At 44.6% G+C, this 14,697-nt stretch overlaps 1 protein-coding gene across 1 annotated transcript; it reads left to right on the top strand.

Annotated features, from left to right (window-relative positions):
• The first annotated feature begins 5,968 nt into the window (after positions 1-5,968).
• On the top strand, positions 5,969-11,820 carry LOC125514499 (potassium transporter 25). Its single transcript, XM_048679840.1, has 9 exons — positions 5,969-6,559; positions 6,700-7,186; positions 7,278-7,331; positions 7,527-7,787; positions 7,891-7,943; positions 9,640-9,763; positions 9,874-10,128; positions 10,267-10,673; positions 10,821-11,820. The coding sequence occupies exons 1-9, from the start codon at positions 6,518-6,520 to the stop codon at positions 11,445-11,447; spliced, it is 2,310 nt and encodes a 769-aa protein (XP_048535797.1). The 5' UTR covers positions 5,969-6,517; the 3' UTR covers positions 11,448-11,820.
• Positions 11,821-14,697: the final 2,877 nt, after the last annotated feature.

Genomic DNA, 14,697 nt, shown 5'->3' with positions numbered 1-14,697 from the left:
ACTAGGATTGTTTGTATCTTCCATGCTAGGCGGGTTATTCTCAAGAGGAGTGGACACCGCTACTCACTCACGAGAAAATGGTTGGTCACCGGGATGTCCAGCCCCATGCTCAAATCAAATCAAAATAATTGCAAACAAAACTCCCCCAGGATTGTTGTTAGTTGGAGGCATCCGTTGTTTCGGGCAAGCCATGTATTGATGCTTGTTGGTGGTGGGGGAGTATAAAGTTTACCATTCTGCTTGGGAACCGCCTATAATGTGTGTAGCATTGAAGATATCGAGATCTCTAGGTTGTTATGTTGACAATGAAAGTATATAGCTCAAAATATTATTCATCTCTATTTCAAAATCGAGCTCTGGCACCTCTACAAATCCCTGCTTCCCTCTGAGAAGGGTCTATCTATTTACTTTTATGTTGAGTCATCATCCTCTTATTAAAAATCACAAGTTGGAGAGCACCGCTGTCATTTGCATGTCTTATTATTAGTTTACATTGAGTATGACTTGACTGGATCCCTTTTACCATGAATTACAATTTCCAGTCAGCCCTTGATCTCCAGAGGTGCTCTGCATTTATGTTTTGCGGTCTCAGAAAGAGCTAGCGAGATACCATCTTGTTATATCATATTATGATTGTTTTGAGAAAGTGTTGTCATCCGAGATTTATTATTATTGCTCGCTAGTTGATTATGTCATTGATATGAGTAAACATGAGACCTAAATGTTATTGTGAATATGGTTAGTTCATAATCTTTGCTGAAAACTTGAATGTTGGCTTTACATATTTACAACAACAAGAGCAAACAGAGTTTGTAAAAGTTTTTCTTTATCACTTTCAGTTTATCAACTGAATTGCTTGAGGACAAGCAAAGGTTTAAGCTTGGGGGAGTTGATACATCTCCATCGTATCTATTTTTCCGAACACTTTTGCCCTTGTTTTGGATTCTAACTTGCATGATTTGAATGGAACTAACCCTGACTGACACTGTTTTCAGCAAAATTGCCATGGTGTTATTTTTGTGCAGAAATAAAAGTTCTCGGAATGACCTGAAAATCAACGAAGAATATTTTTAGAATATATGAAAAATACTGGCGAAAGAATCAAGGCCAGGGGCCCCACACCCTGTCCACGGGGGTGGGGGCGCGCCTACGCCCACTGGGCGCACCCCCTGCTTCGTGGGCCCCCTGGTGCTCCACCGACCTCAACTCCAACTCTATATATTCATGTTCGGGGAGACAAAAAATCAGAGAGAAGGATTCATCACGTTTTACGATACGGAGCCGCCGCCAAGCCCTAATCTCTCTCGGGAGGGCTGATCTGGAGTCCGTCCGGGGCTCCGGAGAGGGGAATCCGTCGCCATCGTCATCATCAACCTTCCTCCATCATCAATTTCATGATGCTCACCGCCGTGCGTGAGTAATTCCATCGTAGGCTTGCGGGACGGTGATCGGTTGGATGAGATTTATCATGTAATCGAGTTAGTTTTGTTAGGGTTTGATCCCTAGTATACATTATGTTCTGAGATTGATGTTGCTATGACTTTGCTATGCTTAATGCTTGTCACTAGGGCCTGAGTGACATGATTTCAGATCTGAACCTATTATGTTTTCATGGATATATGTGAGTTCTTGATCCTATCTTACAAGTCTATAGTCACCTATTATGTGTTATGATCCGTTAACCCCGAAATGACAATAATCGGGATACTTACCGGTGATGACCGTAGTTTGAGGAGTTCATGTATTCACGAAGTGTTAATGCTTTGGTCTGGTACTCTATTAAAAGGAGGCCTTAATATCCCTTAGTTTTCAATAGGACCCCGCTGCCATGGGAGGGTAGGACAAAAGATGTCATGCAAGTTCTTTTCCATAAGCACGTATGACTATATTCAGAATACATGCCTACATTATATTGATGAACTGGAGCTAGTTCTGTGTCACCCTATCTAATAACTGTTGCATGAGGAATCGCATCAGACATAATTATCCATCACTGATTCATTGCCTACGAGCTTTTCACATATTGTGCTTTGCTTAGTTACTTTTCCGTTGCCATTGTTACAATCACTACAAAACTGTTACTGTTAGTTTTGCTACCGTTACCGCTACTATCATATTACTTTGCTACTAAATACTTTGCTGTAGATATTAAGTCTTTCAGGTGCGGTTGAATTGACAACTCAACTGTTAATACTTGAGAATATTCTTTGGCTCCCCTTGTGTCGAATCAATAAGTTTGGGTTGAATACTCTACCCTCGAAAACTGTTGCGATCCCATATACTTGTGGGTTATCATAGACAACAACAAATTTTCCTCCCAAGTGAGTGAGATAAGGTTCTCAACCCACGAGAGATAAAGGGTGTTTGGTTTCCCTCCATCAAATAACCGTGGGATAAATATTAGACAACTTCATATGTCCACAATACACCTAGTGCACTTGTTAATTACAATAGTTGCATAGTTTCACGGTTATTATAAGATAATGACAATATAAGTATCTTTGTACTAATAAAAGGCTAGAAATAAAAGTGCATATTAATCTTAAAGTTGTTTCTTATGTGTAAAATATGGTTGCATTTCATAGTTTTACTAGTATCATCTCTCATACGCATGTTGTTTCATAATATTAAGCATGGATATAAATATAAGACCTCGAACCATATATATGTTTACAACATAATTCCATCAAAAATCACCTACATCCCAGAAATCACTTGGATTTTACTTCATGTATGGTTCCTAATACCTATGATATTATGTACAAACTAAAAGACCTTGCATTAAGTTCGGTGGCATACTTGCCGAAATACAATCTACCATCCATAGTGATAATGATATAATGAACTTCTTCCACTTTACCTTTAGTAAGGCGATCAAAAAATGTACCAACATACACTAGTGCTTTTATCCTTTGAGTCACTCATGCTATTCATACTCTTGGTTCACTCCATCTAATGCACATTGTTTCTTCTATTGTCCGGGTATCATAGCCAGGTCAAGATAAGACTTAAGAATAGAGATCCACTTTGCATCTATAAATGCACCATCCAACTAAGATAACACCAGTGCATGGAAGAATAAATTTCATAAATAAAGATGATCATAATAATTTACGTCACCTCATATGAACTTACAAACCAAAGGACAATGAGAGATGTAGCTACTTTCTCCGTCCAGGGTTATTAGGCCAAACAAGCGGTGTCCATTCTTAGTATGCCGATGTATATCCCATCTTTATTCAAGGGAATTTAATTCCAAAGATGCATGCGTGCAATCCGGTATTAACTCCCGTTGTTCGAGGGAATTTAATTCCAAAGATGCATGCGTGCAACCCGGTATTAACCCCTGTTGTTCGAGGGAATTTAATTCCAAACAGTGCATGCGCGTAATCTGGAATTAACTCTCAAGCAGTTCTTTCACCATGCATGCGAGATCGGCGCGAGAGGCATCTTGAAAAAGAGTACTTACTTTTAGCTTCAATTTTACCAATGGTGTGTTTCCCTAATTGTAAATTATGTTTTAGCTAGATGGCCCGATGGGTGTATAGGGATTCTCAGATAAGGGTCTCTTTGGATTGCATGATTTTTTTATAGAAATTTGGAAAATGAAATATTCAGATTTTACCTACAAAGCTTTTTGGATCACTTCCCCATGGAATGTATCTTAGCGTCAATTTCACCATTGGGGTATTTCCCTAATTGTAAATTCATATTAGCTAGATGGTTCTATGATTGTATTCTCAGATGATGGTCTCTTTGGATTGCATGGTTTTATATAGAAATTTTGAAAATGAAATATTCAGATTTTTTGTACAAAGCTCTTTGGATCACTTTTCTTGTGGAATGTATCTATATGCCCTTCAACTCATAAATGGCAAGTTTGAGTTCAGTTTTCATTATTTTTTCTCTGAGAAGTCCAATACAATACCCTTTCGTCTCTCCCACCACTTTCTATTTGTTTCTCCGAATTTATAGGTTGCTTCCCATGAACCTCATCAAGAGAATGGCATACCTTCAATCACTTGAATCCACAGTATGTGGAGAAATTCATTGGCAGTATCAGACTAAATCCCACATGTTCTCCACACACGTTGTTTTCTCTTTAATGCGAAAATACATAGGCCAATGCCTATTATTTCCAATAGGAAAGAGGCTTCCAAGGATATGGAGGGAATTTTAGTGAAGTGTATGTCTTAAAGGTTACCTACGTTGGTTGCTTGATAAGTAGAATTATAACTATAATCCATTTGAATTTTTATATTTCTTTTTATACGCCAAGTAATGTAAATGCACATACACTTTCACACAAACAAGCGTTCATGGCTAGAGTTAGAGAGCTCCGAGATTGGTGAAGTAATGACAACATGTCATTGCTGACAGAAGTATTGTCGTTCACTAGGAGGATAGCCATTAAAATCTTCGAGTTATAAGACAAGTGAAGTCACCACAAGCACGTCAATGTTGATGGAAGTATTGTCGTTCACTAGGAGGATAATCATTTTGAGCAAAACATACTTCACCCGTTTGAAAAAAAAACATGAAGCTTTTCTGCACGTAGACCAAACAACGTGTGATCAAATGAAAAACTCTTATTTCTACCCCCGGTAACGCAAGTCGATGTCATACCTCTCCTCAATTCCAGTGATTTTCGCTCATCATTTATGTCATCTAGATGAGACTTAACAAAGTCACATCTAACTCCTATACCTTCTGAATATTCAAGTTAAAAGTTAAAAGAAAAATGCATGTGCTATTAAAATGGTGGAGGAGTTAGATGCGGCATAGTTAACTCTCATCTAGATAAGAGATAGCCACACCCGTATGTGAACATCGCCAAATGTGGAGAATGAAGGGGCGAGCTGTGGCTAGGAGAGTCAGTGTGTGAAGCAACTTTTCTCAGAATAAGAGGACGCAAAAATGGAAGGCGGAGTCATTTTTGGCAGTCCACCCAAAAATGGGCTCATAACGCCCTTCCTTCATGGAATTCATGTAACCGATGTATGACTTTTGTAGATGGCCAAAAGTACATAACACTAAACCTAGTAGAGTTTAATTCTCGAGTCCTCTGCCGACCCTCCTCCTTCTTTGCATCCCCTCTTTTATGATTCAATGGGCTCATCCCTTCCACAATTTTTCAATACCGTTCTCCACGTGACATCAAATGGTGTAAGAGTTAGATACAACATATTTAACTCTCATCTAGATGGGAGCTAGCCACACCCGTATGTGAACATCGCCAAACGCGGAGAATGAAGGGACGAAATATGGCTAGGAGAGTCAGCGTGTGAAGCAACTTTTCTTAAGATAAGAGAACGTGAAAACGGGGAGGGGGCCATTTTTGGCAGTCCACCCCGAAACGGGCTCGTAACGCCCTTCTATTATGAAATTCATGTAACCGATATACACCTTTTATAGACGAACGAAAGTACATAACATTAAACCCAGAGTTTAACCCCAGAAACTTCTCGAGTCCTTCGCGGACCATCCTCCTCATCCTCCTCCTCCGCATCCCGTCTTTTACCAGTCAACGTGCTCATCCCTTCCACAATTTTTCTATACCATCCTCTAACAATGCAGTCCAAGAAGAGACGCCATTTGTAACCATATATTTCCCGTCCCTGCACGCCAGCCAAAGAGTCCGATGCCGTGCCATGCAGCATCGCTCGCCCGCTCGCCCGCTCACCCGCTCGTCCGCCACCTTCTTCCCGTGATCCTTGAACACCACGATACGACCACCAGAGTGTAATAAGTGGAGTATAAGCAGATTCCCGCTCCACCCTAACAACATGTGTAATCCGCTGTTCACCGACTAAAGCGAAAAGCACATGCCCCGGCGTTAAAAGCCACGCACAATGGATAGACGATGGTCGCAGACGAGATACAAAAGCCGCGACCACGTATCGCGCCCCACGCGTCCCGTCCCGCCCGACGGCACCGCACGCGCGCGCTCCGATCGATCCGTCCGCCCTCCCTTCCTGCCACCTTCCGCAGCTACAAGGATCCGCTCCGCGTCGCCCGACCTCCACATAAAAAAATTCGCCCCAGCCGGAGCGAGGGGAGGAGCCCACCGCCGCGCCATCCCGCATCTACTACTACTAGTAGTCCCTATCTTCTTCCTCTTGCCTTGCCTCCGCTTGGTTGGTTGGCTGGTCACTCGGGCTCTGCTCTCCAGTCTCTCCGCCCAACCCTGTTCCGCTCACTTGTTTTGTTTGACTCGTCGCGGCCTTCTCGGAGCGGCAAAAGAAAAGCACCCGCCGCCGCTGCCGCTTCCGTCTTCCCCCGTCTCCTTGGCTCGGAGGAGGAGCAAAGCTGGTTGGAGACGGCGAGTGCGCGTCGGAGGAGGAGGAGGATTCTCCCGCAAGCGTCCAAGGCGATAAATCCTGCCGTGTGCCCCGCGGTGCGGTTTGCCGGGCGGGAATCGTCCGTCCGTCTTCCTCCGGTGACTTGGAGTGCGGGTGCTCCCATGGGCGCCGCGGCGCATTGAGGCGCGGGTGGTTTTTGTGGAGGCGAGCGAGGCATGGATCTGGAGCTCGCTCACGGCGCGGGGGCGCCGCGGAAGGTGAGCGAGCGAGCGAGCGAGCGCTCTGGTTTCTTGGATTCGGCGCCGGAGCTTCGCTCGGGCGGCTTTGTTTTTGTGTGTGTGTGTGTGTGTGCTGACGGGTTTTGCTGCTTCTTCTTCTTGCTGCTGCGCGGCGGAAGCGGGGGGATTCGTGGGCCGCGGTGCTGCTGCTGGCGTACCAGAGCCTCGGGGTGGCGTACGGCGACGTGGCCACGTCGCCGCTCTACGTCTTCAAGAGCGCCTTCGCCGGCGACGACATCACGCACACGGCGGGCAACGAGGAGATCTACGGCGTCCTCTCCTTCGTCTTCTGGACGCTCACCCTCATCTCCCTCCTCAAGTACGTCTGCATCGTGCTCCGCGCCAACGACGGCGGCGAGGGCGGCACCTTCGCGCTCTACTCCCTCATCTGCCGCCACGTGCGGGCCGGCCTCCTGCCCGGCGGCGGCAACAGCGACGACCTCATGGCGGACGACAAGGACGCCGCCGCCAGCCGTCGCGGCGCCGTCTCCAGGGCCAGGACGGTGCTGGAGAGGTACAGGGTGCTGCAGAGGCTCCTGCTCTTCTTCGCGCTGCTCGGGACGTGTATGCTCATCGGCGACGGCGTGCTCACCCCTGCGCTCTCCGGTTTGTTGCTTCACCCCACTCCCTCCCATCTCGTTCAATCGGTCTCTTGGCCCTCTGACGCGGGCGACGCGCTTCCTCCAACCCTTTTCAGTGTTCTCCGCGGTCTCGGGGCTCGAGCTATCAATGGAGAAGGCGCAACACAAATGTAGGTCCAGTCCGTTTCTTCTTTCAGCCGTTTCTATCTACTATTGCTAGATTACCAATGCTTGATTTTACTTGCTACTCCTTCCCATTGAGCTGGTTTATCATTTGAGCATTCGACCAGCACTACTAACTTGCTATGTTTGATTGGAGGACCATGCATATGGATGCTTAATGTGGCGTGCGTGCCAATGTGCAGATGTAGGGCTTCCGGTGACGTGCGCGATACTCGTATGCTTGTTTGCTCTGCAACACTATGGCACGCACAGAGTTGGGTTTATCTTTGCGCCAATCGTCTGCATTTGGCTTCTCTGCATAAGCATGATCGGGCTCTACAACATCATCCACTGGAACCACCATGTGTATCGAGCCCTTTCGCCCTACTACATGTATCAGTTTCTCAAGAAGACCCAAAAAGGTGGCTGGCTGTCACTGGGTGGAATCCTTCTCTGTGTAACAGGTATGGATAAGGTAGGCTGTTGCCTACTGCTTAGCTGTGACTCTGTTGAGGGATTGTCCTACACACAAGAACACAGACTTATTTGAAGTGCTGTTACCTGCAGGCTCGGAAGCTATGTATGCAGATCTTGGACATTTCTCGCAACGATCAATTCAGGTACGACTGTTTCGGTGATACCCCTTCTGTCAATTTGCCAAATACGAACTTCCCGATTTAATTCTGAATACACCATTCAGTAATTACTTGCATGAGTCAATTCAAAGAGGAAAATAAAGTCCTACCATATATACAAGTTAGGGTGACGCAAACCATCCATCCAATCGGAGGCTCAAGTGATTAAGTTGAACATCTGAAACACACAATTAATCCCTTGATAACACCCTACTAATTACTAATTTACTATTTACATCCCCTCTTTTCAAAGCACGAGGTATTGCACAACATGTTTCGCATTTCTTACTTGTTACTATGGTTGATGACCTTATTTGTGTGTCGATACGTTATATAGATATAAAATAATATTATTGTAGTCATATCATTTTTAATGTTATTAAAGTTGTGATAAGTTCACATAATTTCTATTAAAAAAAAGTTGCGCTAAAATCTAAGTGATATCCTTTTTTTCTTCTAATTGTCCATAATTTTATCCCCTTGTTTGGTCCACCTAACATTTGTTCCTTCCTTCCTTTAGGCTTTAGGGAGTAACTGTTATAGATAGCTGTCAAGTACTTGTTCAGTAAACATCGTACTTGATAGCAACCGTCTCTTGAGTATATTGTTTTCTGCACCCTACTAATTACTATTTACAATCCCTCTTTTCAAAGTACAAGGTATTGCACACCATGTTTCACATTTCTTACTTGTGTCACTATGGTTGATGACCTTATTTAATACTCCCTTCGTCCACAAATATAAGATGTTTTGGATAGTTCAATATGGACTAAATACGGACTGAAATGATTGAACAAACACACTAAAACGTGTCTATATACATCCGATTGAGAAAAGAAGTTAGAACATCTTATAATTATGAACGGAAGGAGTATTATTGTAGTCATATCTTTTTTTTGATATTATCTAAGTTGTGATAAGTTCACATAATTCTATTAAAAAATTCCCGAGGAGAGTTTCAAATCTAGCGGTGTTATATACTGGAGGGATGTTGTAATATTTGTACTGTAATAGAAGTTATGCTGAAATAGAAGTTATGCTACCATTTGTGCTAAAATAGCGGTATTAGAAATTATTGTTGCATCCTTTATCCTTTATATACGTGGATCACATATGTATATATTTGTACTATAATAGAATTGTGCTAAAATCTAAAAGTGATTTATCCTTCTTTTTCTTCTAATTGTCCTTAAATTTATCCCCTTGTTTGGTCCACCTACCATTTGTTCTTTCCTTCCTTCAGGCTTTAGTTAGTAACTGTTTAGATAGCTGTCAAGTACTTGTTCAGTAAAAATCGTATTTGATAGCAACCATCTCTCTAGTATATTGTTTTCTGCATAGGTGTGCAGATTCCATTTGAATGGCAATACTAATGAACTGATCTCCTTAAAAGGTCAATCAGTAGTTTAATCTTGTACAGATGTATATCTTTACTTGCAAGATACCTGGTGATCTTTGTTTTTCCCTCTGATTTAGGAGACACAACTTTAGTCTATTGTTTATTTTGAGAAATAAATCAGTTGTGACTCAGTATATAGGACTATTGTATCCTTGTTACTCCTATATTTCACATTACCTTCTACAGAGTTCCAGCTTTTAGTATCCATGTGGTACTCACAATTCTTAATCTAAAATCCGGATTATCATCAATTACTTATCTCAATGTTTTTGCTTCAATCAGATTGCGTTCATATCAGTGGTTTATCCAGCTCTTGTTCTGGCTTATATGGGACAGGCTGCCTATATCTCTCAACACCACAGCTTTGAGAATAGCTATCATATTGGGTTCTATGTTTCAGTACCAGGTATCCTTTTTGGGTGTGCCTTTTGTTATTTTAATTATTGCTGGTAAAATAATTGACAAGTATAAGATTTGCGCATTTTCGAGCATTGATGTATACAACTGTCCTTCTAGAAAAACTCAGATGGCCTGTTCTAGTGATCGCTATCCTAGCATCTGTAGTCGGAAGCCAAGCGATTATTACTGGTACCTTCTCAATTATCAAGCAGTGCTCTGCACTAAGTTGCTTCCCTGGTGTAAAGATCGTGCACACATCCTCTACGGTGCATGGTCAGATATACATACCTGAGATCAATTGGATCCTGATGATACTGTGTCTGGCTGTTACTATTGGCTTCAATAACACAAAGCACTTGGCGAACGCACAAGGTGAGACGAGTTAATATGATGACAGTTCTTTCCTATGGACACCAAGAAATGCAGATGCTATTTTCTTTTTGTATTTTCATGTACTGAAATGATTTCATAATTGCGGCAGTCCTAACCCTCCAACTTTCTTTATACAAGGTCTTGCGGTCATAACGGTTATGCTTGTCACCACTTGTTTAATGTCATTGGTTATCGTGCTTGTCTGGAACAAAAGTATCTTCATTGCCCTTGGTTTCCTGATTTTCTTTGGCTCAATCGAAGTAATGTACTTCTCAGCTTCCCTTGGCAAGTTTCATGAAGGTGCCTGGGTCCCTATTACCCTTTCCTTCATATTTATGGTGGTCATGTCTGTGTGGCACTATGGCACAATAAAGAAGTACGAGTTTGATGTTCAAAACAAGGTTTCAGTAAACTGGTTACTGAACCTCGGCCCTTCACTGGGAATTGTTCGTGTTCGAGGCATTGGGCTGATACATACAGAGCTTATGTCGGGAATTCCAGCCATTTTCTCCCATTTCGTAACAAATCTGCCAGCATTTCACCAGGTATGGACGCACCTTACCATATGTTTTTTTGTTTCAGCTTGCATCCTTCTATTTCATCAACATGTTTGTGGACCAACTTATATAACAGTTTTTCCGAATTGTACCTCGGAAGCTTGTAGAGTGCTTACAGATTATATTTTTGATCAGGTACTGGTCTTTCTCTGTGTTAAATCAGTTCCAGTGCCACATGTTGAACCAGAAGAGAGATTTCTGGTGGGTCGCATTGGTCCGAAAGAGTACAGGCTATACAGGGTCATTGTCAGATATGGGTACCGTGATGTGCAGCAGGATGACCTAGAATTTGAGAAGGAGCTAATCAACAGCATAGCGGAGTTCATTCGCAGTGGGGGGTCTGACCAGAATGGCTTTGTGGAAGGCAGCGAGAAACTCTCCTCCATTAGCAGCGGTGTCATTCCATTGTGGGAGGAGGACGGTGCCGGTGAAGTTGATGGGCCGGCATCCCCTAACAAGGAGATAAACCAACAAACTGTGGCGCCACAGCGAAAGAAAGCGAGGTTTGTGCTGCCAAAGAGCGCCCAGGTGGACGCCGAGGTGCGGAGCGAGCTGCAGGACCTGATGGACGCAAGGGAGGCTGGCATGTCCTTCATTCTGGGCCACTCCCACATGAAGGCCAAGAGCGGGTCTAGCTTCGTGAAGCGGATCGTGATCAACTTCTTCTACGAGTTCCTGAGGAGGAACAGCCGCGGCCCGTCCTACGCCGCCAACATACCCCATGCTTCCACCCTGGAGGTAGGAATGGTCTACCAGGTGTGATAGTACGTAGCCGGCTGTGTGAAAGTGAAGCTAGAGAGATCAGATCAAGTGTTGTTTCTCCGTCTGTATATATCCCCTCTCGTCGCCGACAATGCTAACGCGAGAAACGGCAGTAGATGCTGGAGCACGCCATGGGCTAGGCTAACAAACAGGCAGCAGCAGATCCTTGGAGAGCCCTGCATTAAGTGCATTTTTGTCTATCAGGTGTCAAAAGCCTTTTGTTGAGTTGGCCGGCCCTTGTGTTTGGTTTCCTTGGTCTGTTGGTGTTCATGTTGCTTTACTGGTGCAGCTGTAAGTTTGTAAGTGAGCAGAAAGATAGAAATGTTTATGTTTAGAAACTTTATTTTCTTATTACCTGTGACTAATATTGCAATGCACCGGCAGCATACTCGCAAGAATTAGCAGCTGTGCCTCGGCAACGGGTGGGTGCCTGTCAAGCCTTGGGTTAAGTTGGCCTTTGTTTTGGCTTCCTTGATCTGTTGGCTGTTGATGTTCTTCTTGTTCCTTTATTACTGGTGGAACTGGAAGTCTGCATGGGTCACAATCATTTCTAGATCCACACAAAAGTTATTTTGTACTCCCTCAGCGTTTAGATCACTATTCTTTACGGAGGGAGTACTAATATTCTTCGAAGCACCATATCTTGATTTTTTATTTGAAATGATGGTCAAAGTTTTACCTTGAAGAATGTGTCAATGTCCAAACTGCACATTCCTGACAAATGATAGTAGAATCATGAGTATCTTGGGTGCCAAATGGAAATGTAATTATATAGCAGTCATTTACCTTTTTGGCACTAGTGTAGAAAGTAGAATGATGGTATCAGAAGGCTATTAGGCAGCCAAGTAGGATCTACAAAGAAACTTATGAAAGAGAGCCTGAATGCCTATTGATGGGAAATAGTGTTCAATATATGAGAGGAACTCATAGTAAAAGTAGTGTGCCCATGAATAGTTGAAGGTTGTAAATCTACACATCTAGATCCACCGAGTGATGTGCTGCAGAGACAGACATCTCTACTGCTCTAGGAAGAGCTTTTGAGTGTCTGCACAACCTTTAGGAGTTGCAGCTGGGCTGCAGCCTGCAGAAGAGATAAAATAACGAACCACAAACTGCATATACTATTGTGAAGATAGTTATAATTAGCACAGACACCTTTTGACATTTTACCTTCTAACGGTAACACATTGATGTATACCATCGTTGATATGTAGCTATGGCCATCATACAAAAGTACGACGCAAAAGAAATTGAGGTTTGCCATTTAAATTCCAAGATGGACGAAAAAATAGTCTCGCCCCACACCCCCATGTCGCCCCCCCCACCTCGGGCGACTCGGGTGGCACCCCAACCCTAGCCACCACCGGGGCCTAACTCATCTTCCTCCCTTCCTCCCGCCGCCGCCGGAGGACGCCGCCGGCCCGCGCCCGGAGGCCGACGTCGGTGGCGGGGGTCCCTCCTCTCTCCCGCGTCTCAGGGGTGTTGGGACCCTCAACGTGCGTGGAGATGTGGCCGATCTAGAAGCGGCGGCGATGGCTTTGATGACGGCGGCGGTGGTCGGCCCTGCCTCGGGCCACGGGCGCCTGCCTGCGGCGGCTAGCCTGGATCGGGCGGCGGCGCGTCATCGGGCTTTAGATCGGCGACGACGTCGAGGGCCTGGTGGACTGCTCGGCGGCACCTCGGGCAGATCTGTTCTGGCCGGTGTAGCCAGTGGTGGTGGTCGTCTTCTTCGTCGGAGGTGGCCGGCAACAAGCTGGGTGGTCGGATCTCGAGATCCATCATCTAGTCCGAGCTGTGAGTTGTGGAGACATGGTTGCCGGTGAAAACCGAGCTGACAGCAGGCGATGGCGGCGTTCTATGCCGTTACCTTGATGAAGGCATTGTCGTGTAACTATTGTCGCCCCACTCGTACTGCTCCGGGGGAACCCTAGGATCTGGTGTTTCAGATCGGACGATGGTGGCACTGCAGTGTCGTTTCTCTCTTGGGAGCATAGTTTATGGAGCAGCGCTAGAAGTCAGAGGCAGGAGGTGGAGCGGCTTCGTCTTGCACGGAGTTTCGGTGGAGATGTCAAGTCATGCCTAACCGACAGGTGCTACGCTTTGTCATGCCTGGTCGGCAGGTGCTAAGCACGACAGATCTTCCAAAGACTTCAAACTGTGTCGGCTGGTGGTACTTGGCGGAACGATGCTAAGATGTATTGGTGGCGACCTCGATGTGCTCAGATGTTCACGCGTAGGGAGGTGGTGCCGTTGGGTGCCGTGATGGCATCGACGACAACTAGACCGAGCAAGGCTGATGCATCAGTACAGTTCTGAAGATGGAGCGGTTTAGTTGGCGGGGGCCTCTGAGAGCGCGCCAGACCGGTGTGTGCCCCAGACCCGACAAGTGGCTAGGTTGGGGCCTCAGGTCTTGGATGTTAGGCTTAGCTGCGAGGTCTGCGATATTAGGCCCGGACTATTAGCATCCCTTCATCAACTGGATATGAGTAGCGACAGATGTTGCCTAGACGATGACTTCAAACTTAATGTTGTATTTCTTTGTAAGGATTTTTGTGAGTAACTAATAAAGTGGCTGCATGCATCATCCAGATGCAGAGGCTGGGAGTCTTTCTCTTTTTCTATTTTTTTTTGAATTCCAAGATATGAGAATTAAAAGACCAGTTTACATCGAAGTTCAGTGGGATGAAGTTATATAATTAGCTTGGAATTACTACGGTTTGTCTGCTGGTTCATTTTTCATAAATTCCCCTCTGATTCAGTTAGCTGATGGACAATTTTTTATAACAGAAACTAACTTTACATACATCACACATGTAAAAAAAATAGTACGCCATAAGGTTTTTCAGTTAATTAGTGTGCACACCGCAAGAGAACATAAGTCAACATATACTAAAAGTAAAAAAAAAATCCTGAAACTCATAATATGAGTAATCTGTACGAACTGGAACTGAAGCGCTTTGAACAACAAAACATCTGCATGCAAGACCAGAAGATTGGAATCTAGTTTCTCTGAGGGCTCGTGTCTCAAAGGATATATAAGAGCATCTCTAGCAGACCCCGTATTCCGCTCCGACCCGAAAATAACCGTCAAAATACGGGTTGGCACGGAAAAACCTGCCCGACCAGACACCGCATATGCGTCCGACACGTAAAAATTTTTGCGGTGCGCGGCAAAAGATCTTCCTCGATCTCTAGATTCACGGGGTGGGAGGATGACCCGAGCTCGGTCCCTATCCGCAGCGAGATTTGG

Source organism: Triticum urartu, chromosome 6 (assembly GCF_003073215.2).
Source record: "Triticum urartu cultivar G1812 chromosome 6, Tu2.1, whole genome shotgun sequence".
NCBI lineage: Eukaryota > Viridiplantae > Streptophyta > Magnoliopsida > Poales > Poaceae > Triticum > Triticum urartu.
This window is presented reverse-complemented; position numbering and strand designations above follow the sequence as displayed.

Bases quoted from the DNA above. Each gene is read 5' to 3' on its own strand.
- LOC125514499 (XM_048679840.1), top strand. From the start codon at position 6,518: ATGGATCTGGAGCTCGCTCACGGCGCGGGGGCGCCGCGGAAG. The intron at 7,788-7,890 runs GTATGGATAAGG...TGTTACCTGCAG, and splicing joins AATCCTTCTCTGTGTAACAG to GCTCGGAAGCTATGTATGCA. The intron at 10,129-10,266 runs GTGAGACGAGTT...TCTTTATACAAG, and splicing joins GCACTTGGCGAACGCACAAG to GTCTTGCGGTCATAACGGTT.